The sequence below is a fragment of the Protobothrops mucrosquamatus genome, unplaced genomic scaffold (genome assembly GCF_001527695.2).
Source record: "Protobothrops mucrosquamatus isolate PMUCROS unplaced genomic scaffold, P.Mucros_1.0 scaffold7, whole genome shotgun sequence".
NCBI classification, from domain to species: Eukaryota; Metazoa; Chordata; class Lepidosauria; order Squamata; family Viperidae; genus Protobothrops; species Protobothrops mucrosquamatus.
Genome location: NW_015386394.1, coordinates 2,494,760 through 2,516,443, shown reverse-complemented (window position 1 = coordinate 2,516,443; position 21,684 = coordinate 2,494,760). Strand labels below are relative to the sequence as shown.

Below are 21,684 nucleotides of genomic sequence, written 5' to 3'. Positions count from 1 at the left end.
TATGTGAGTGACGTTTGCAGCTGGCCTAGATTAGCCCTTCAGCTCACAGCCAATGGTGGCCTGGCCTGGCCTCCAGGATAGATGTGAAAATCAAGCCATGGGCTTCCTGCCATGCCCTTATATGACAACACTGGGCTGGAATGAGTTGGGAAGCAACATTAGGGAACTAAACTCTTTGCCATACCACCATGCTATTATTAGCTGCTCAGAGCAACTGCACCTTAGTCCCTCAAAGTAGAAGCCAGCAAGTTTTAGTGCAATGAGAAATATGAGCTACAGCTCCTAGGTTGGTATCAGACTCAGAAGTGTGTAATCTAGCAGAATTCTGGTTTCTTTGATTGTCTGGAATTAGACTAAGGAATCTGTCCTTGAAAGGAGAAAAGGACTTTTTTGCATTTAGAGCCGATAGCTGGATTTCACTAAACCAAACAGTCTAGAAATTAGGGTTAGGGGAAACGAAAAAAGAATAGCAATAACAAGTACCTTGTTGTAAGTGCTTTTATGTTTATGTGTATTTATTTTCATTTAAATGTTGTAACATGACCATTTTATTTAAGCTTGCACTAAAATAAAACAACATAGATACGTTGTCAACATTTCCTCCTTTGATTTACTGGTGTTGGATGAAGTGCAAGGCTGGACAGACTGAAAGGAAAGTTTGTGAGAGTATCAAAATAGTGAAGGGCATGAATAAGGAAAAGACTGGAGTATGGCATAAAAAGATTTGGAGGGGGAGGTTGAGGGGAACTATGTGCTCATAAACTAAAGAGATGGTCCTGGGGATTTAAAGTGGGAGAGAGTGACCTGGAACGGAGACACATTCCCAGCAGTCTCAGGAATGTGCTGATGGGTCCTGGGAGCTGAAACCAAATCCAAAGTGCTGGCTGAGATCTATAAATATCTGTGCAGCTCTACCACACTCCTCCTGTGTCCTGTTCTCTGGATGACAGTGGAAGAAGGGCCCATAACAGGTTGCATCCAGCCAATCAGGCTCTTGAACACCACCAGATTCTATGAGAGATTCAAATCTAATCTCCTTTAGGCTTAGGCATGGGGAGAAACTACTCAGACGTAGATGCTATACCCAAATATCACCACAAAGCAAAAATTCATGCAACAGGACCTGATGAACAGTCTGCTCTTTTCCATAACTTGCTACTCTTCAGATGTCTTTCGAACATTGATCCCACATTATCCCAAAGGTGTTTTTTCAAAAGGCAACTGGACTTCGTTTTTCCTTGAAGATGTTTCACTTCTCATCCAAGAAGCTTCTTCTGTTCTGACTGAAGGATGAGGAGTGAAACATCTTCAAGAGAAAACAAAGTCAAGTTGTCTTTTGAAAAAGCATCTTTGGGACAACTATGACCTGGATGAGAATCCCCTTAGATATTCCCACATTATTTAACTAAATGGGATTCCAGCACATAAAGAAAATACCCAGATTAGGGAAGGCTGATCTTTGTGACCTTTGTGAAAAGATCAGCTTTCCTTTCGCTCTTTTCCCATTTGCTCAGGTTTCTGAACTTGCCTTTCTGTGCTTGCTTCTTCATCAGAGAATCCCATTTCTTTGGCACCTTGTAAGAACCTCTCTTAACTCCTATTCTACTAAAAATAGGAATTTCTTAATCTTTGGGAACATAAACCAGGTCCTCCTAATAAGCAGCTGCTCATGCTAGAATTCAATATCCTCAAAAGAGCCAATCAAAAAGCCCCCCCCCCAAAAAACAGAAAGATCCAAACACTCATCATCAGCAATAACACCCATATGAGCAGAGATTAACACAAAGATGAACATTAGACCAATAATCAAGAAATAAACAATGCCCCAATCAAGGAACTATCAGCAAGAAAAAAAAAACTAACAATAAATAACAGTCTAACCAAGAAATCACTAAGAACACTCCCACCAACACTGATAAGGCAAGTCACTAGTATATAAAAATAAGAGCAAACCCCACTCCCTTCTAGCACTGATGATGTTACCTAGTTTGGTAATGAAATGTCTGCAAAAAAAAAACAACCCATCAAGCTCAAGAGAGTGCCATGGATCTGTCAGGACCTGGAATTTAATATCTCTTTGAAGGTGCAACTACTGTACTTTCACTCTGCAAATAATCTAAGGATCTTTGATTCTGAACAATTCTAGCTACAATTTGTAGTTTCCATGCCAATGATCTGGGTTCTTAGCTAGCTCTGGGATCTCTGCTCATCACATGCAAAGCAGGATCTTTAGGGTAAAGGTTGCAAGAATTCCTGAACCAAGATATGAATGAGAGACAGGAAAGGATCAAACTTTCTGAGAAAATATCTTACATCCTGGACATAAACTGCTTCAACTCCTCCCCTCAAGAAGCCATTACAGGACATTGCATGCCAAAACACAACTACAGTAGATATAAAGACAGTTTCCCCCCCCCCCCATGCCATCACTCTGCTAAACACCTAATTCTCACACCACTATCTTATGCCTAAGGATATTTACTCACGTAGTAGAGCTGTATTGTTATTATTCTTTTCATCTTTCCTATTACCTTCTCCTACTGGTATGACTTATCACTTTGTTGTTTGTATTTTATGATTTATGATTGTATCTTATGATTTACACTTTATCATTTATCACTTTGTAGGTTGAAAGCTTATATACTGTATGCAGACTGAGAGCTTATGTTTGTATGTACACTGCATATTTGTAAGTACACTGAGAGCTTATGCACCAGAGGCCAATTCCTTGTGTGTCCAGTCACACTTGGTTAATAAAGAATTCTATTCTGTTCTGTTCTGTTCCATTCCATTCTGTTCCACCCCACCCCACACTCCACTCCCACTCCACTCTGAAACATTTCCCACGCCCTCTCTTCTGTGGACTGAGAAAGCTTCTACACACTAGTTGTCTATTCTGCAGTTCTGGTCTCCCAGAGTCATTCCAGCGTACCATTATACAATATATTTAATCATTGCTCCCTTTTGCCACATCAAAGTGTGAAAAATGTTCTTTTATAGAGAAAATATTTTAAAATCAAACCAACTATTCCTGTATTATCCCTTAACCATTAACAAAATCCACACTTGGTAAGACTAGAAACAATGTTACAAACAAAGGTAAATACTCATAAAGGAAAATATTGTAGCTCAAGATGAAATGAGGGCTGATAAGCGCTGATGCTGTTACCAGGTTTGGGTAATGAAATGTCCAGAAGAAAACAACCACGCTTGAGAGCACCAAGGATTCCTCAAAGTTAAATACAATGTTGGAAAAGATTGCTGAATCAGGCCTAAATGATTGGCAGCTGAGCTGAAATTGATTGAATCAAGTAAGATTAACAAACAGGGGAAATCCTTTACACAAACTTTCTTGAACCACAAATGAGTTACCCCAACTTAATCCACAGACCAAAGAAAAGTATCTCTAAGCACAAGAAAAGTTATTAAAGTATTTTCCTCACCAAAGTTGCACGTTCACATACCGTATATACTCGAGTATAAGCTGAGTTTTTCAGCCCATTTTTGGGGCTGAAAAATGCCCCCCTCGGCTTATACTCGAGTCAGCGTCTCGAGCGGCGGNCGGCGGGAACGAACCGGGCGGCAGCGGCAGCGGCAATGAGCGTGGCGGCGGCGGCGGCTCACCGCTCGCTCCCCCCCCGGCGCTGCGCTCCGCCTGCTTGCCCAGCTCATTGCTGCTGCGGACGCCGCCGCCAGGCAAGCAGGCGCAGCGCAGCGCCAGGGGAGGGGGAGCGAGCGGCGAGCCGCAGCCAAGCGCGAGGGGGAATGCCAGAAGCCTCGCGCGAAGGGGGGAGGCCTGGCAACGCTGCGCCCTGCCGGGCGCTCACTGACAGGACTGGGGGGGCCGAGGCGGCCAGGGAGGAACAGCCAAAATGCCCCCTCGGCTTATGCGCGGGTCACCAATTTTTCCCAGTTCTCTGTGGGAAAATCGGTCCCTCGGCTTATACTCGGGTCGACTTATACTCGAGTATATACGGTAATTAAACATCATATAAGACACACACACACTCATATTCTACACCACCACAGAGATCACCTTCCCTATAAATATTTCTAGCCTTTGTAACCCCATTTGTAGCTACCTTTCAAGGGCAGATGTCTTGCTCTTGAAATGAACTGCCTCCCGTCCATGCAGCATGTTTAGCATTCTTCTTTTGAAATTCCAGTTTGCAGTTTCTCTTGATAAAAGCTTACAGTGTGGCTGCAAATCCTACCCCAAAGAATTTTATGAATCGCAGTTGTGCCTTTTTTCTTTGGAAGATGCTTCTTCAAATGAGAATTTGCAACCGCAAATAGTGGCTACTTGAAATAACCTGCAGTATCAGATAGTGATGGCATGCAGTGGGTGTGCTTGGAAGTATTGCTTTTGTACACCTTTTGTACAAACCAAACCAATCCAAATCAAAATCATTTCCTATGAGGTCACCAAAGCTGAAGTTTATCAGTGACACAAGCATAAAGGAAATGATAATGTCAACCGTCCAACTAGCGAACTCAAAATCAAGAAATCTTCCAGGCTTTGAAGTGCCATAAAAGATAAATTTTATTGAGTACACATCTCGGGACTGAAGAGGCAAAACCAGCTCTGGTTTTCCTGGCTGGGGGGTCCTTGACATCGACGTGGACTGGCAGGCCAGGCAATTGGCTGCTCTGTGGCCTTCTTTCCCAATTGGAAGCAAGCTCCTGCAGGGCGACGCATACCCTCTCTAATGATCGGAGGAGAGCCCCTCCCCCTCTATGTGTTGGCGGGTGCTTCTCTTGGCTTGGGCAGGGGTGGCTCTCTGGCACAGCCTGTCACCGATACTCCATCGGATCCAGTTCCACTGTTGTGGTCAGTTGATACCATGCCTGGAGATCGTCAGGGATCCCCAGGGCAGGCAATTCTGGTACCTCTCTCTGTTTAGCCCATGTCAAAACTGATGGACCACTGGGTGTTCTGGCCACCCTCTCAGCTTCCCGGCCAGGCTGCAAAACTCCCAAATGTACTCATCCATGGACTGGTTCCCCTGCCTTAGGGAGAAGATACCAGATTCCGCCTGGCAGGCTTGTGTGGAATCCCCGAATCTGGCCCGGAGCCCCTCTAGGAAGGTGTCGATGTTTCCCAATTCCAGAGCTCCCTCGTTGTGGAACATCACCAGCCATTCAGCAGCTTCCCCTTCCAGATTCACAGTAATGGCATTTACATTGGCCCCTTCATCCAGGAATGCTGCTCCATGCTGCTCCAGGTAGATCCACACCTGGTTTAGAAAATAGGTGAATTTCTCCAGCCGTCCATCGAACATGGCTTTCAAAGGCAATGGCTTATAGTCATCGCAGACCATCAGGTAGCCGGGTGGCATTCCCACAACCTTGACAGATAGTGACTAAGTGAAAGGTGTGCTTCCATTCATGCTTAATGCGAAGTAAACCCCATCAAGACCAATTAGATTGGCTTCTGACTAGAGATGTACAAGAACTGTTTGAAAGTCCTATTTTACAATGATGGGCACTGCTTTTCCTAAGGATCCCCAAGCCTTCCTGGCAGTAGACCAAAATGCTTTTTTCATTAGCATTATCGATGCCCCTGATTTAAAGGTAGACCCACACTGCCTGCTGGAATAAAACAAAACCTCAGGAATGCCTCAAGGATTTTTTCTCTCTCTCAGTGTTACCAATCAAAATACACTGAGGAGCTGTTCTAGTTTTCCCACTTTAACAATAATAAAATGGAATAATTATTGGGAAAATAAAGGAGGATACAAATTGATCATTGTGCCTATCTCACTAGCCTGTGTTTCTCAGACCCAGCAGATTTAAGATGTGTGGCTGGGAATTCTGGGAGTTGAAGTCCACACATCTTAAACCTTTTGGGATTGAGAAAAACTGCTCTAGCCTTTTCTGATCATTACATTTCAAGAGTAGAGTGATTATCCAGTAATAATTCCCCTTGGGAAGCTTCACAAGAGAAATATGTTCTCTGATAACCAGTATAGCCCCGTGTTAAGCTATACAGCAACATAACATAACTTTCAGTGCTGCCATATTTCAAAAAATATTAATCCATAAAGTTTGGTGGAGAAAAGAAAAATATGCAGATGATTTATCCAACTGATGTTTAAAAACAGTTTTAGGAGAAGAATTACTCAAATTAGAATGGCAAGGGTTATTTTAGAAGCATCAAACAGCCTGTGCATTTCTATTTTCCAATCCAAAAGCTTTCTCCCAGCTTTAGCAAATTGTTAAAAAATAGTAAAAAATGGTAATGGTTAAAAAAATCAGCAGCTATATGAACCAATATTCTGAGGCAGGAAACTTGTAAATACTGTAGCTTTATCATAAGGAACACAAATTTAAAATAAAATAAAATAAAATAGGCAAATACAAAACTTAAGGAAGAACAGATCTGAAAAATGCTGCCTTTATCCATGCCTTTTCTGTATTATAACCTTGTACCTCCTTCAAAATAGGTCCAGCAAATGGTTGCACATTTAAATGCTATTAGAAGTGAATTGTAAAGTCAGAAAAATTACTAGAGGGCCACAAGAACTGGAATCTTATAATTCTTTGCTGCCATCTAGTGATCACTAGATTCTTACACCCCAAATATGGATAGTCACCTAATTATAAATTCATGCACACATACAGGTAGTGCTTCCTCAATGACTGGGCTGAAAAAATAACTTTGAAATCGATCCTTGCATTTATGACCATTGCAGGACCCCTGCAGTCATGTGATTGAGATTCAGGTGTTTCAAAACTGGAGGACATTTATGACATTTACGACAATATCCTGCAGTTCACAAAAATAACAAATGGAGAGAAAATGAAATCGACATACGGTCCATTCCTATTGTCTGTGATATTTTATTGCCCAATCAATGACATCCCTTCCACCCTGAACACACATCTCAAATTCCCCCAGGCACACATCCAAATTCATACAACAACCTATAATGCACACCAATGGAATTGCAGCTAATCATTTTAACTGAATTTCTCTAGGGAAATAAAGCTACCTGCAGGTAGAAAAATAGCATATAAAGAATAATTTATTAAAATATAATTCCCCCACTTCTCTTAAAAATTGCAACATAGAGTGTTTAAAAATATGATTCCTCCCTTGCCGTACAAAATTCTCACCTCATTCTGCTGAATGTATAGACTCAGTATTATATTTCTTAGGCTGGCTGCAGCAATTATGATCCAAGGACAAAACTACACAATATATCAAATATTTATTATGTCGCTGTTTATTTTTTAAACTACAATAGGACAAGTAGCCTATTGTTTGGATGGCTGGGAGGGGAGAGTGAGAGAGCGAGTGAGAGTGTGTGTGTGTGTGTGTGTGAGAGAGAGAGAGAGAGAGACCAAATGAGTGTCCATGGTTAAGGGCAGACTAGAACCTACCATAGTTCTCGCTGCCCTGTCAGGTCCAGCACTTTAATCACAGTACAGTGTTGTCTTTGGGCAATAGAAGAGACTGAAAAATCTGCCCCACCATTCCTGTTGCATAGTTGCTTGGAATTGTAGGAAGTCAGCCCCCCAAAGAAGGAAATATTAAAAGGGCAGAAAAATATATTTCCTCAAAGGATCTTAAAGAGGCAGAAAAGCATGCCCAGTTTTTTCTTAATAGCCCCAGGTCTCCCTCCCCCAAGCAGAAACCAGCTCTGTAGAAATGCAGATGGAGGCCCTAGCTACAAGGTCAAGAAGACAAAGACACCTAAAATCTACATGCCCCACCCAAACTCTAAGACAGGACATAATAGGATTAACACAGAGATACCAAAGGGCACACTCAGACTCGGGTCAAAGTTCATGCCACAGGAAGCAACTCCAAACAAAAGGCTCCAGAGGGTATAAAAACCCATTCCCCACATGTGCTCAGCCCCTTTTTTTCTCTCTTTTCTGCCAAAGCCATCTTTCTTTCTGGCTCTCCTCTTCAATAAACTGCAACCTTCTTTCTAAAGCAGTTGCCATGTTGTTTATCCCCGGCTTGGACTGAACCATGATGAAGACTTTTCTTCCAACAGAATATTGGCAATTTCTCCATTCTGAGTCCCCGCCCTCCTCCCAGCCACATGATGCTGAGCAGCATGTATTCAGCCCTCTCACTACCCATGCCTTCCAGATGATCCATTCAAAAAAAAATGGCCACTCCTGGTACAACAGATGTAAGATATTATCACCTAAAAATTAGTTAAATCTTGACTGGTAATCAATCTGTGCTCTACAAATGAGAGCAGAGAGAGGATAAGGTTCTTGGGTGAGTGCAAACGAGCTATTAAAAAGTCTCTGGAATAACAAATGAATGGACATCACAGAATCTACATGGTCAGACAGATAATAATGTCCTTTACATAGGGATTATAATTATAAGAGAAATGAAGATATTGGGACAGACTTGAACACCGGGCGCTATCTAACAAAATGAAATTCAGTGGTGAAAAAAGTAAGGTTCTACATTTAGGCAAGAAAAACCAAATGTACAGGTATAGTATAGGGGGTACCTTGCTCAATAGTAGTAACTGTGAGAGGGACCTCGGAGTCCTAGTGGACAATCATTTAAATATGAGCCAGCAGTGTGTTGCAGCTGCCAAAAAAGCCAACACAGTGCTAGGCTGCATTAACAGAGGGATAGAATCAAGATCACGTGAAGTATTAATACCACTTTACAATGCCTTGGTAAGGCCACACTTGGAATACTGCATCCAGTTTTGATCACCACAATGTAAAAAAGATGTTGAGACTCTAGAAAGAGTACAGAGAAAAGCAACAAAGATGATTAGGGGACTGGAGGCTAAAACATATAAGGAACGATTGCTGGAATTGGGTATGTCTAGTTTAACGAAGAGAAGGACGAGGGATGACATGATAGCAGTGTTCCAATATCTTAGGGGCTGCCACAAAGAAGAGGGAGTCAGGCTATTCTCCAAAGCACCTGAAAGCAGGACAAGAAGCAATGGGTGGAAACTAACCAAAGAGAGAAGCAATTTAGAACTAAGGAGAAACTTCCTGACAGTTAGAACAATTAACCAGTGGAACAACCTGCCTCCAGAAGCGGTGAATGCGCCAACACTGGAAGTTTTTAAGAAGAAAGTGGACAGCCATTTGTCCGAAATGGTATAGGGTTTCCTGCCTGAGCAGGAGGTTGGACTAGATGACCTCCGAGGTCCCTTCCAACTTTATCATTATTATTATTATTATCTAGTATGTTTAATCTATAAAGACTTCCTAGTCAAATGCATGGAGCATTGGGCCTCAACTAACAGCCTCCAGAGTTGAGGGCCATGTTGGTGCAGTTCTGTTTGGCAGATATACTGACTCTCTCTTGACCAATAAAGGGTGATGATTATATGTGCAACTAGACAACCATCCGTGACCCTTAGGTCATCCTTTCAGAAATATTTCCTTATCAGATTCTTTATTACCTTTAACAGTAACACAGATTCTAATGTATTGCCTTCACTGGAAAGACTTGGATATATTTAGGGATGTGTCTCCCTTGAAAATAGCAGATGTTTACCTGTATAGCACAATCAAACATCAGCACAGGATATGTTTCATAATATGTTGTATTATATCATAAACTATTTTATGATAATATTTGGATCATAAAATGTTTTTTATATTTGCCAAATTTTAATCCCACAGGAATCATGGGTTCCAGATTTTGGGTGCATTCTGTAAGTGAGCCCATTTGAGGTACCTTGGTTCAAAACATTTTGCCCTATGGTGCATTGTTTCACCTAGTTCAGTGATGGCGAACCTTTTAGAGATTGAGTGCCCAAAAACTGGCCCCGCCCTGCTCCACCCCACCCTGCTCCACTGCCTGCCCGCAGGGCCACTCACCACCTCCAGGGCCTGCCGCAAATCGCCCAGGCAGCCCAGCAGTGCCCCACACCCTCTGCCTGCGCCCTACAGCATCAACTTTGCGCAATGGGGTGTGAGGGCAGAGTCTTGTCTACGCTGCCTGGCTGCCATGTCCTTGGCTGTGCTGCTCCACGTGGGCCACGCTCGGGGACAACTCTCCTCCAAGGGGGCTGCTGGTGAGAAGGGGGTCATGGGGGGGAGGCAAGGCTGGGGCAACGGCACATGTGCCCACAGAGAGGGCTCCAAATGCCGCCTCGGGCATGCGTGCCATAGGTTCGCCACCACTGACCTAGTTAATAGTTACAGGAATCAGAATTTTAGTAGTATGTAAACAAACAAAACCACGCTCGTTGGATTATAGTTTCAGAGATATTTCCTTACCAGATTTCTAAATGCCTTCAATAATGACAGAACTTCTAGTGTACAATGTTCACTGAAAAATCTGGGATATATTCAGAGATATATCTGCCTTGAAAATAGCCAATGTTGAACTGTAGAACATAGTGAAATATAAGCACAGAATATTTATTTATTTATTATTTTATTTATAATTTTTATATAGCCACCCATCTTTCAACCAACTCTAGATACTGTAGCTCTCAATCAAGAATTAAAAGATATATAAAATCATTTAAAGACTTTAAAACACAACCAATTAAAACATTAAACATTAAAAGAATAAAAACATGGGGTCAATCCATGATAAAATGCCACCATTTAATCTTCTCTCAAGAAATGATTTATTTTAAATCATATCATAAACTGCTTAATAATAATTTTTATGTCATGAAATGTTTTATAAAATTTGTCACATTTCAGTTTTATGGGAATTATGGGTCCTTGATTCTGGACATATTCTGTAAGTTAACCCATTTAAGGCACCTTGGTTCTATATATGGATAGATAATATCAATTTCTTTCCCCTCATATTTAAATGTATCTGTAGTCCTGGAATCATCCAAAGATGAGTAAGTTGGGCGGGAATTACTTTGCTTAAGATCTTCCTTTCCCTGACCTGTTTCAGCTGGAATAGAAAGAATTCCAAAAGCCAAGTTCTGCATGCTTTCCCTAACCTGTCAGGAAAAAAACCCCATATCTGATCCCTGTTTCAGAGCAAGCATTCAGAGGTGCGATAAATAAAGATTTTAGAGAAAGAACTCAATCCTGTATTATGGCAAGCTGAAGCCTTTCCCTCCAGATTTTGATACGCATTTGCCCTGAGCAAATAACCAAGAATTTTTGTAGGACAGGATAGTTTATTGAGAGCATTTCCTCTCTATATTGTTCATAGATTTCCTAAAACATCAGCTCTGTTGGTAACCCTTCATCCTACATACTTTTTAAAGGAACTTTTTTATGTAGGAGAGGAGAAGAGGGGATCACCTTATCCTGATAGACCTGCTAATAATACTTGTCAGGGTAGATGCATGTTAATACTAGCTGGTGGATAATCTTCTTGGGGGATGTCAAACAGTCACTTTTGAGTTGTGTATTTGAAGAATCTCCCACGTCAAGGTTGGGGTTTAAAACTACAGAATTTGAAGAAGGGAAACTAAGAACTTCCCAGTTGACATTGCAAAGGGAATGTATCAGAAATCAAAGTGAACTGGACACCTGTTTACAACTGTCAAAATTATGAGGAACTGTGTTTTATTTCTACTCAAATTATATAGCAGTTATTTCTTGTTTGCATATCTATTCATTTAAATAGGTATGTATGCATAAGGTCAGTGCTTGAGTAGGAAGAAGAAAGATGAAAGAAGAGGAGGAGGAGGAAGAGAAGAAAAAGGATGAAACAGAAGGAAAAAGAGAATGAGAAAAGGAACGAAGGAAAAAAATGATAAGTAGGTAGGTAGGTAGGTAGGTAGGTAGGTAGGTAGGTAGGTAGGTAGGTAGGTAGATAGATAGATAGATAGATAGATAGATAGATAGATAGATAGATAGATAGATAGATAGATAGATAGATAGATAGATAGATGGCTTTTTTTTATCATAGAATGCCCAGAACGGAGTTCCAGCACCTTTTTTGGATGGAACCTTGTAGGGTAGGCAAGGCGGATTAATAATAATAATAATAAAGTTGGAAGGGACCTTGGAGGTCATTGAGTCCAACCCCCTGCTCAGGCAGGAAACCCTACACCATTTCGGACAAATGGCTGTCCAGTCTCTTCTTAAAAGCTTCCAGTGTTGGATTGTATGACATATGTGAGTTCCAGCAACCTTTTTTTTTTTTTTTTACAAAAAAAGCACTGGATAGATAGATAGATAGATAGATAGATAGATAGATAGATAGATAGATCAGATAAAGCAAGCAAGGTGCTGGCTGAGGAAGTTCACATATCTTACAATTGCCAGGTTGAGAAATATTGTAATTTATTAAATAAATAAATAAAGCCCAACCCTTGCTATAAAGCTTTTACTGTCCTCCTTTTCCATTTGCAATAACAATGTAATATGCTGCAAATACCTTCCACCCTTAAAGGAATTAAAAATGACAGCAAAAGTAGAGAAAGCCTCCAAAATGAATCAACTCACCACAGTTCTCCACCCATTAATAGCTCAACACTCCATATCCAATTAAAGCAAATTACAGGATTTGATTATTTTAAATGCAGGGGGGGGAACACTTCCAGACTTTCAAGCACATCTGTTGTCTATACAGAAAGAAGCTGATTAACATATTTGTTTAGATTTTTTTTTAATCCCACCCTTATTATTTTTATAAATAACTCAAGGCAAGTGAGCATACCTAATGTTCCTTTCCTCCTCCTATTATGAATATGAAAATTGAAGACAGTACCAGATGGCATATGAACTGGATAACATTCAGAGGACACTAGAGTAGATTTTATTGTGAACATCTCAGTTCACACTCCCTGACAAACACACAGACCCACCAATAATCCTGCTAGACAGATAACTGTTGAAAATCTAGCTCTTGGGGAACTTCATTTTACCCACTGGGTGGTGCTTATCCAGTTCAACAAGTTCCTGCATAGGGTGCGGTGCTGCTACCCAGAGGCTGGATTTTGACTGTTCTTCCTGCTTGTTTTCTTACTTATGCACAGTAGATTAGACAGTAGGCACTGTGGTTTGGGACTTCTGCTCCAACCACTCTGTGGCCGTGACTGATTGCTCTGCTCCATGGCCACTTCTGACCAAAAGGATCAGGTATTGGGTCTTCAATCAGATGTTTGCTGTGTGGTGGGTTACCTAAACCCCTGGAAGATGCTGACAGTTTCTTGAGACGTTTCATAACTGTGATTTATTTCCAGGCATGGATCCCCAAATATTTCAAGAAAAAAGTCTGCACAACTTTCATTGAGCAACCTAGTGATACAGGGTGAGTAAAGCTTGATTTTTTTTTTCTGCTCTTTGAGATATATGTAAGCAGGCACTTCTAGCTTCCTCTGAGGCTCATTTACAGTTTAGCGTTTCTATTTCATCTCTCAAATCTGCACTCTGATCCCCATGTGAGACTTAAGCTTCACTCACGCTAACCATATTTTACATTTCACCACTGCTAAACTCTGGGCAGAACATTTTGGCTCAATGTATGCAGGGCATCCTCTGTGCCATGCTTTATTTCAGCTATTTCCTCTTTCTCACCATTGGTTTAGTCATCTTTGCAATTGAAGCATTGCCTCAGGATCTGGCTAGTGGGTTGGGAGAGAATGTTACGGTAGCTGCTATTTTCCTGGCCATCCCTCTATTTTGGAAGGCAGAGTTGTATGTGGCCTGAATCTTTGTATTGGCTTCCCAAATAATCAGCTTTAGTCAGATGATGTGGAGAATGATTTTTGTTGATACAGAAACAAGATGCAAATTAAACCCCATCAATTTTTAAACGGGTATGTGGAAAGGCATCTTTTTATCTTCTCTTTTGATAATAAAATTCTGTTTCTAAACAAGCCCTCCACACAGATTCTCTCTGCTTTGCTCTCTCTTTGTTCTGTCTCCTACCCACTGTCCACTCTCCCAGTACCTCTTTTTTTGTTCAATTCCCAGTACCTCTTTTTTTGTTCATCCATGACTCTATATCACTTCTCTCCTTGTTCTGCTGCTTTAACTCCATCCCTTCTCTTTTTGAAGTTCTTGAATTACATTTCAAAATGCATGAACACCTCTGAAAGATAGTAGTAACGTTCAGAAGTATTTGTATTTGGCAACAATTATCCTACCCCATAAACATCTTTATATTGCATAGCTCCCAAAATATGTATTTTGTGTGCTGTCATTTCTTTTATTGTTCTTAGACCAAATATCACTTTCTGATTATGGTCACCTCGAGTCTTCATTTTCTGATGTTAAGCATAGATTGTTCCTTCACATTTCCAAATTCCCCAAATTCCTGAATCTCTTTCAGTTTGCTTATCTCAAGAATGAGGGATCTGTTTATTATTTAAATTTATTATTTAAATTTATTTATTATTATTTAATAATAATAAATAAATAAATAAATCTGTTGACTTTCACAAATTCTTGACTCCAAGTTCCTTCAGTCCCAGCCATTTTGGCCAATAGCCAGAGATGATAGGAACTAAAGCCAAACATCTACAGAGCCATTGATTTGTTCTATATCCTTCTTCAGGCCACACTCAAAGTTGAACACACGACTACGCCTAGTAAAAAATAAGTGACTCAGTGCAAATTGATTAAGTAGTGCATTTGTTCCAGAACTTTTCCTTTATATATATTTCTCCCCCCCCCCTCCGACTGTTGCTAGGAATTACCTATATCTGAACATTACTGAATTACTGAGCAAACTGGGAAACCAGTTTGGTATAGTAATTAAGACATTAGATTAGAAATCAGGAGATTGTGAGTTTTAATTAGTCCTATTTTTGGCCCAAAGCCAGCTATCTAAGCTTGGGCCAGTCACTCTTTCTCAGCCGTAATAAGGAGGCAATGGCAAACCAGTTCCAAAATCTTGCCAAGAAAATTGCATTGACTGGTCTATACAGTCGCCAAGAGTCAACACTGACCCAAAGGAGCATCCCCCTCAAAAAAAACCTCACTCCACAGAGTATTAAATTATATAAAAGATAAAGGAGAGTTTATTTATTTATACTTCAGATTTCTAAACCACTCATCGCCCTCAAGTTGTTATACTGGGCCTTGGAGTTACAGATGCAACCTTATTCTGATCCCTTCTGCATCATTCTGTTTCACAGTGCCTCCAATTTCTGTCAGTGTGGCAGTCCTCGCAAAAAACATACATCAGTAGCCATAGAAGATGCCTTTGGAGCAGCCATTGTCAGCAAATGGGACTCAGCGCAACATACGACAGAGAGGCCAACTGATGCGTATGGAGAGGTGGAATTTGTAGGCACTGGTCGTAGACCGAGCAAGGTGAGCTTGTGATAGGACAAGAATTCCAGAGGATGAAGTCAGGATTATGGCAAGAGACTGTGGCCCTAAAGACAAAGCAATTATTTCCCAGTCTTAAATGCAATGACAAGGAGGACATATGTAGTCAGGGATGACCTAATGATAGTATATTGGAGGATAAAGCAGGAGCACTAAGAAGGACACGGGTCTGAAACAGGATGAAGATCCATGATTCCCCTCCTTGTTTCTTCCTGCCAAATTTACTCTTTTATTGACCATATCTTCTGGCTGGCTATTGAACTGGCCACTTTCTAGGTAGCTGTTTGAACGGGTGCTCATAGCATTGCATTGCCATACTGACTCCCTTCGCAGATAAATACTCCAGACTCTTATAAAGCATCACCTGGAAAAGTCTCTCAAAGTGGGCCATATAGGGCAACAGCTACATGAAGAGAAAGACGATGAGTCCAGAGAGTAAGATGCCTGAAGTGTAACAAAGCACGGATGACTCTAGACTAGATAAAGCTATTCAGAGTTTGTAGTCTCTTTGGTCTCATCCTTTTTTTCTCCCTTGCAGTTCATTCGCCTCTCCGACTCATCTGATCCTGCAAATGCCTATGCTTTAGTAACCCATCACTGGAAAATCCCACATCCCAACTTGGTGGTATCAGTGGTGGGAGGCGAAGGTGAGGGGCCCGTAAGGACCTGGCTCAAAGACGTGCTGAGAAAGGGGCTGGTTAAAGCAGCTCAGAGCACAGGTAAACTCTTTCTGTGGTTTGTTTTAATTTTAGTAACTGTTTTAAAACATCACTGTAGAACAAGGAAATGAAGCTTTTGAACGGAGGGTTGGGAAGCCAACAGTTTGATGTGGGATAATTTGAATAATGACGATTGAGTATGTTAGAGTATATTTACCCTTGGAACAGTTGGGTAAGAAAGGCTTTCTTGGATGTAAAGTCATTGAAAGATATGTGTGCATATTACATAGCAACTAGGTAAAACTAAGTAAACATGCTTCTCAGTTTACATTTCTTGTATATAAAAAGAATAGGAATATCTAGCACGTTGTGCAAATCTGACTTGATCTGTTCTGCTACATAGTTTTTAAATCACATTTGAAACTGCTGATTAACTGTTTTGCAGCTATTAGAAACCTTCAGAAAGATAGGTTTTATAGCACTGGGTGAGTTCCCCTCATATTTTAGCAAAAGAAGTTTTGAAATACAAATTTAAGGATTTAAAATCTTGTTTTAGACACAGCCAAAGGGTGATTAGAATGTTGTCTTTGCAAAGTTCCCATTGCAATAAGGGTCCAGGTGGCTTTGAAATAAGATTTTTAAATTACTTATATAAGAATCTTTTCTGTGGGAAAGTGGTGTTATTTTGACTTTCAAAAAAATGATAAGACGGGAAGGTTGAACACTAGAGGAAATGCAAAGAAACTAACGATTACAATTAAAGGGGAAGAACATTTAAATTTGACTTACTAATGCAGAATGGAATAAAATACTTAACACAGGACATAAGGATATTTTGAACAATGGACCCAGAAGTTAATTTTAAGAATGTCACCATTATAGATAGACTATCTTTAAAAGATATTATGGAAGAGGGAAAAGTTTCAAAGGACAAGATTGAAATTGATCTGAAAGTGGATTTAAACATGAAAGACTATAAGAATATACTTGCAAAAAAGTGCTACACTGGATATATAAATAAAATTAATTGATGTCTTAATAATTCAATGGATATGCTAATAACAAACTAAAGGAGTGATGTGGATAGCTTTCTTATATTGGATTTACAAAAGAGACTTGTTAAAATTTTGAAGAATTTTGTGAGCAGGGATAAAGAAAAAATGAACAAAAATCAAGTTCTAAGGCATTGCATAATACAGAATTTGAGAACTGTATATACTGCTGGTAACAATTACTAAAGTCTTCTGTTTGCTGGGTGGTGAATTATGTCTGCTTAATCTACATCTACTAACAAGATATGCGGCGGGGGGGAATACTGAAACCTTTGTCCATGCTTGGCACATTGTACATATTTGATAAAGACTTTTCTGATACAACCTATTGCATGAGTAAAAAAAGGTGTGGAGGAAGGGTGTGATTATTCAGCAGGGAACACACTTACATGGACAAATTCTCCCTTCCTTAAGGGTGCCTTTTTTAAAAAAAAAAATGCTGACGTGTTTCTGGTTGTGAATCAGCAATCATGTTTGAAAAGGTAGTGCTGGGTCTATGGATGGGTGGATGCTGAGAAGGCTGGTTCTAACTTGATTGATCCTTTAATGGGTACCTTTTTGAGATAAGAGTTTATACTGAAACAGGTGTTCAGGTTGCAGTTTGTTTAATGGTCATGCATGGCCATTTGTCAGTCATGTGAGCTACTATAATAGATCTAGCTGGGTGATAGTAATAAGGGAAATGTTCAGTCATAATTCTGATAGCTTGGCTTAGGATTCCACAAAGTCTGATCATGTTTTTCAACATGATTTCTTAAACTGTCTCTTTAAAAAAAAACTGAATAATTCTTAATTTAGTAAGTTAACTTAAGTTAATACTTAACTTCAATTCAATGTTCATATGATTTCCCAAACACTGAAATACTGTAAATGGCCAATACACTTATGTAATTCTTACTGTATTTATTATTCCTACATAGGTGCCTGGATTATGACAAGTGGTCTTCAAGCTGGTGTGGGCCGGTATGTGGGGGAAGCGGTGAGAGACCACGCTATGGCCAGTACCAACCGCAGCACTCATGTTGTAGCAATGGGCATTGCTCCATGGGGTATCATTGAAGAGCACCATTGTCTTGTCAACCCCAAGGTAGGAGGGCTGCAGAAGGGAAATGCTAACAGAGATGACGAATTAAGGCTGGGAAGTTTAACACAGAGTTACAGACTGAGGTGGGTGAGGTCCTAAGACCATAGAAACCTCCTGGAACCTATAGACATGGTCCATAAGAGCCCCCACTCAAGATTAATATAAAAAATAGGAAAATAATACATGAAGAGTGAGCTACTTTAACTGTATTTAAATAATTTGATTAAACTAATTCAGTTAACTATCACAGTGCTGGCTTTACCTATTTCGTTACCCTTGCACTGTATGTTCTAAATCTCCCAGGTTGCCACTTAATTCTTGATTTCTCAAAAGTTGAGTTCCTAATTTAGCTCAAAGTGACAAAAGACAATAATGCCTGTCTTTACCTTGTTTGATTAATTTACTTCTTTTCTTATTCCAAAGGGTTCCTTCCCAGCACGTTACCCCAGGACAAACCCCGCAAGTCCTTTCTGCCCTCTAGATGCCAACCATTCTGCCTTCTTCTTGGTGGACAATGGGACACTGGGCCAAGCAGGGGGAGAGGCCGCCTTCCGAGCCCATTTGGAACGCTTTATTGCCCAACAGAAAGTGGGAGCTGGCGGTGAGGAACTTGTTCCATGTAGACAGGAACATAAAACATGGAACAGGAAGTTACCCTGTTTATCATGCTCCCTGCAACAGACTAATAGTATTTTCTTACCTCCAGATGGGTCTGACTTCAGCTTCTATAATCCTTAGATAGCTAAATCTAAATTGCAACTTAATATATTTGGATTACACCCCTAAAAATGAGGCCAAAGAGCTAGCTTTCTCAGGGTGAAGAATAAGCTCTGTGTTCAGGGGTGCCTGCCTGGAGGTGAGGTTCATCCAGGCTCACAACTTTTATGCTCTCCTCTGGTTCTATTTCCTTCATTTTTGCATCTTTATTTTATGAGAAGAAACCCCTCCTGTTTTGTAAGTCTCTAACTCTAATCTTCTTGCTGACTCCACTGTGTCTACAACAACAGTTTATCTCTCCTTTTGATCGAATGATCCTATTTCCTCCTATTCTTTAAGAAATATAATGTTCTGGCAAGCCTCATTACAGACACTTTGCACTTAAATATTAATTCCAATAATTTACTGCCAAGCTGGACCATAACCAGAGAGCTATACTGGTTAATCCATATTTACTCAGAATTCTGTGGATCACTTTCCTATTCCTTTATGCCCCTGGTTAACTTTTCTTCACAGAAATTTCTTTTCTTCTGCACTGATCTTGAAAAGCTAGGCAGGTTTGAACCAGGATAATACTTACATGAGGAAAGGAAAGGAGCCCCTGCAGATTTTATCTGCTAGTTATTGCTGACTACAGGAGGCCAGGCTCATCTCTGTTTCAAGGCCTTTGAGCCAGTGCTAGCCAAAGACGTTTCTGTGGTCATGGGGCCAGCTTGACGTCATGGAGAACTGTTTCCTCCCTAGGTACCTATTTATTTACTTGAATTTGCATGCTTTCAAACTGCTCAGTGGGCAGTTGCTAGGTGAAGACGGGCACTCACTTTGTTGCATGATGCTTGGGTCTCGAACCTGGGCTGTAGGCTTTCCAGCTGACAAACCCAGTGTCTTAACCACTGAGCCATCACGCTGCCCAAGAGATGATCCATCGCACCATCACTTACACAAGAGACTCCAGAAAATCTATGGAGGTTCTCAGTCATCCAGATATGGTTATCCCAAAGGTGCTTCTTTTTTTTTTCCAGGAGGCAACTGGACTTCCTTGTGTTTCGTTTGAAGATGTTTCTCTTCTCATGCAAGAAGCTTCTTCAGCTCTGACTAGATGGTGGGGAGGGGAAAGATTTATAGTGCTTGCAGACAGATGGCCATTTGCATTCTTTTAGCAAGTCGTTGAGGCCACTTGGAGGGTTTACCTGTGTCCTCAAGGTAACAGGAGTAGTGCAAATGTGTGTGTAGCCTTCTAGCTGCAAAATGTTTTCTGCCCTGTGCCCCTTCACTGCTGAAAACAGGCACAGGCTGTTGGGGATGAGTCTGTGCTGTCTGAATCTCAACTGAAGCACAAACAGTTCCTGTAGTCTGCAATATTTTCTGGAAATCCATTCATACTCTCTCAACATTCGAAGGGTGTTCATCCCAAAGTGCATAGCTAAATGTCTAAGGAGGTTCTCAGTCATCCATATGGTTGTCCCAAAGGTGCTTTTTTTTTTTCAGGAGGCAACTGGACTTTCTTGTGTTTCTTTTGAAGATGTTTCGCTTCTCATCCAAGAAGCTTCTTCAATTCTGACTAGAAGAAATTTCTTGGACGAGAAGCAAAATGTCTTCAAAAGAAACACAGGAAAGTCCAGTTGCCTCCTGAAAAAAAAAGCACATTTGGGACTCCAGAAAATCCCATTACTGTAGGCAAGATTGAAAAGTAGGAAAAGTAGGAAAAAAGCATCCCAGGAGAAAGCAATGGGACAAATCACTTTCATACAATATGATGTATTTTTATCATGTATTATGATTCAAATTTAGTTTGAGGAGATCATTATCTTGGCCTTAGTTTCTTCTCAGAGTGATAGCAAAAAAGTTTACATTTGGTCTTCCAACATCATTTTACTTGGACTTGGTCTGGCCATTGTTCCCTTAATTAATTTTCCCCATTTTGCCATTCTTCCACTTTATAGGTGAAGGGAGCATTGAGATTCCTGTGTTGCTGCTGCTCATCAGTGGGGACTCAGCCATATTCAAGGTAAAGGAATTGAGGGATTGTGGAAGAAGATGAAGAGTTCTTGAACAGAAATAGAAATAGATTTTTTTCTTGAATTTTCTTGAACAAAAATAGAAATCAGACTTTAGGGAAGTGGTCCAAAGTTCCACTCCAAGGATAACAGGGTTAAGTTACCACATTTGGATGTGAAGGAATGTAACCCTTTTTCCAGTGAAAGAGTGCTCCATAAAATGTTTGGGAGAGAGAGAAAATTAATTTCAGGAGAAAGCAATAATAAGATCATTAAGTCCAAAGTTGCAGTTACCTAAATTGCTGTGGGCTTAGGAAGACAAAGAAGAAACACAGAATTGAAGAAAGGAATAAACCAAGATGGAAACCTTGGTCTTCTTATGCATAGAATATGGAATATGGGGGGGGAGATGAGTAAAATGTATGATGCAATTCATTTGTGTTCCAAAAAAATGAAAGATTCTGACAATAGAAAATGGACAAGGCATTCTGGAAACAAATCCAGAGATGGAGAGAAAGATCATGAAATGTGAGATAGCAAATAATTATCCTTATGGAAGAAAGTGTGAGGAGAAAAATATATCCAAGTTTTGAATGTGTAAAGATACGTGGGACAATAACAATGAAAGGAGAGAGTTAAAGACCTGAGGTCATGGGAGTTAAGAACAGCAGTGAACCTGATCAGACATGAACATCTGCCCGCCGGGTTTCCAGGTATTTCATCAGCCAAGGACCCGGGGTAGGGGCGGTGGGGTAGTGGTCATTATAAGGGAGAACCTATGTCCGAGGGAGACCACTGTACCTCAGATAGACGGTGTGGAGTCTCTCCTTGTGAAGTGGGGACAAGGGGTACAAGTGGGCCTGTTGATTATATACCTGGCCCCCTGCTATGTATCAACGGCCCTGCCTGAGCTGGCTGACGTAATAGCCGGGGTGGCGGTTGGGACCCCCAGACTT

General features: G+C 40.6%; 1 protein-coding gene across 1 annotated transcript in view; it reads left to right on the top strand.

The window, feature by feature from the left end:
- Positions 1-13,133: 13,133 nt before the first annotated feature.
- Positions 13,134-21,684, top strand: part of TRPM4 (transient receptor potential cation channel subfamily M member 4) — a 37,505-nt gene continuing 28,954 nt past the window's right edge. The window contains exons 1-6 of the mRNA XM_015810179.1: positions 13,134-13,192; positions 15,024-15,201; positions 15,758-15,938; positions 17,851-18,017; positions 18,438-18,615; positions 20,675-20,739. Of these exons, the coding sequence (XP_015665665.1) occupies positions 17,862-18,017; positions 18,438-18,615; positions 20,675-20,739 (399 nt within the window). The 5' untranslated portion in view covers positions 13,134-13,192; positions 15,024-15,201; positions 15,758-15,938; positions 17,851-17,861. The remainder of the gene's footprint in view (positions 13,193-15,023; positions 15,202-15,757; positions 15,939-17,850; positions 18,018-18,437; positions 18,616-20,674; positions 20,740-21,684) is intronic.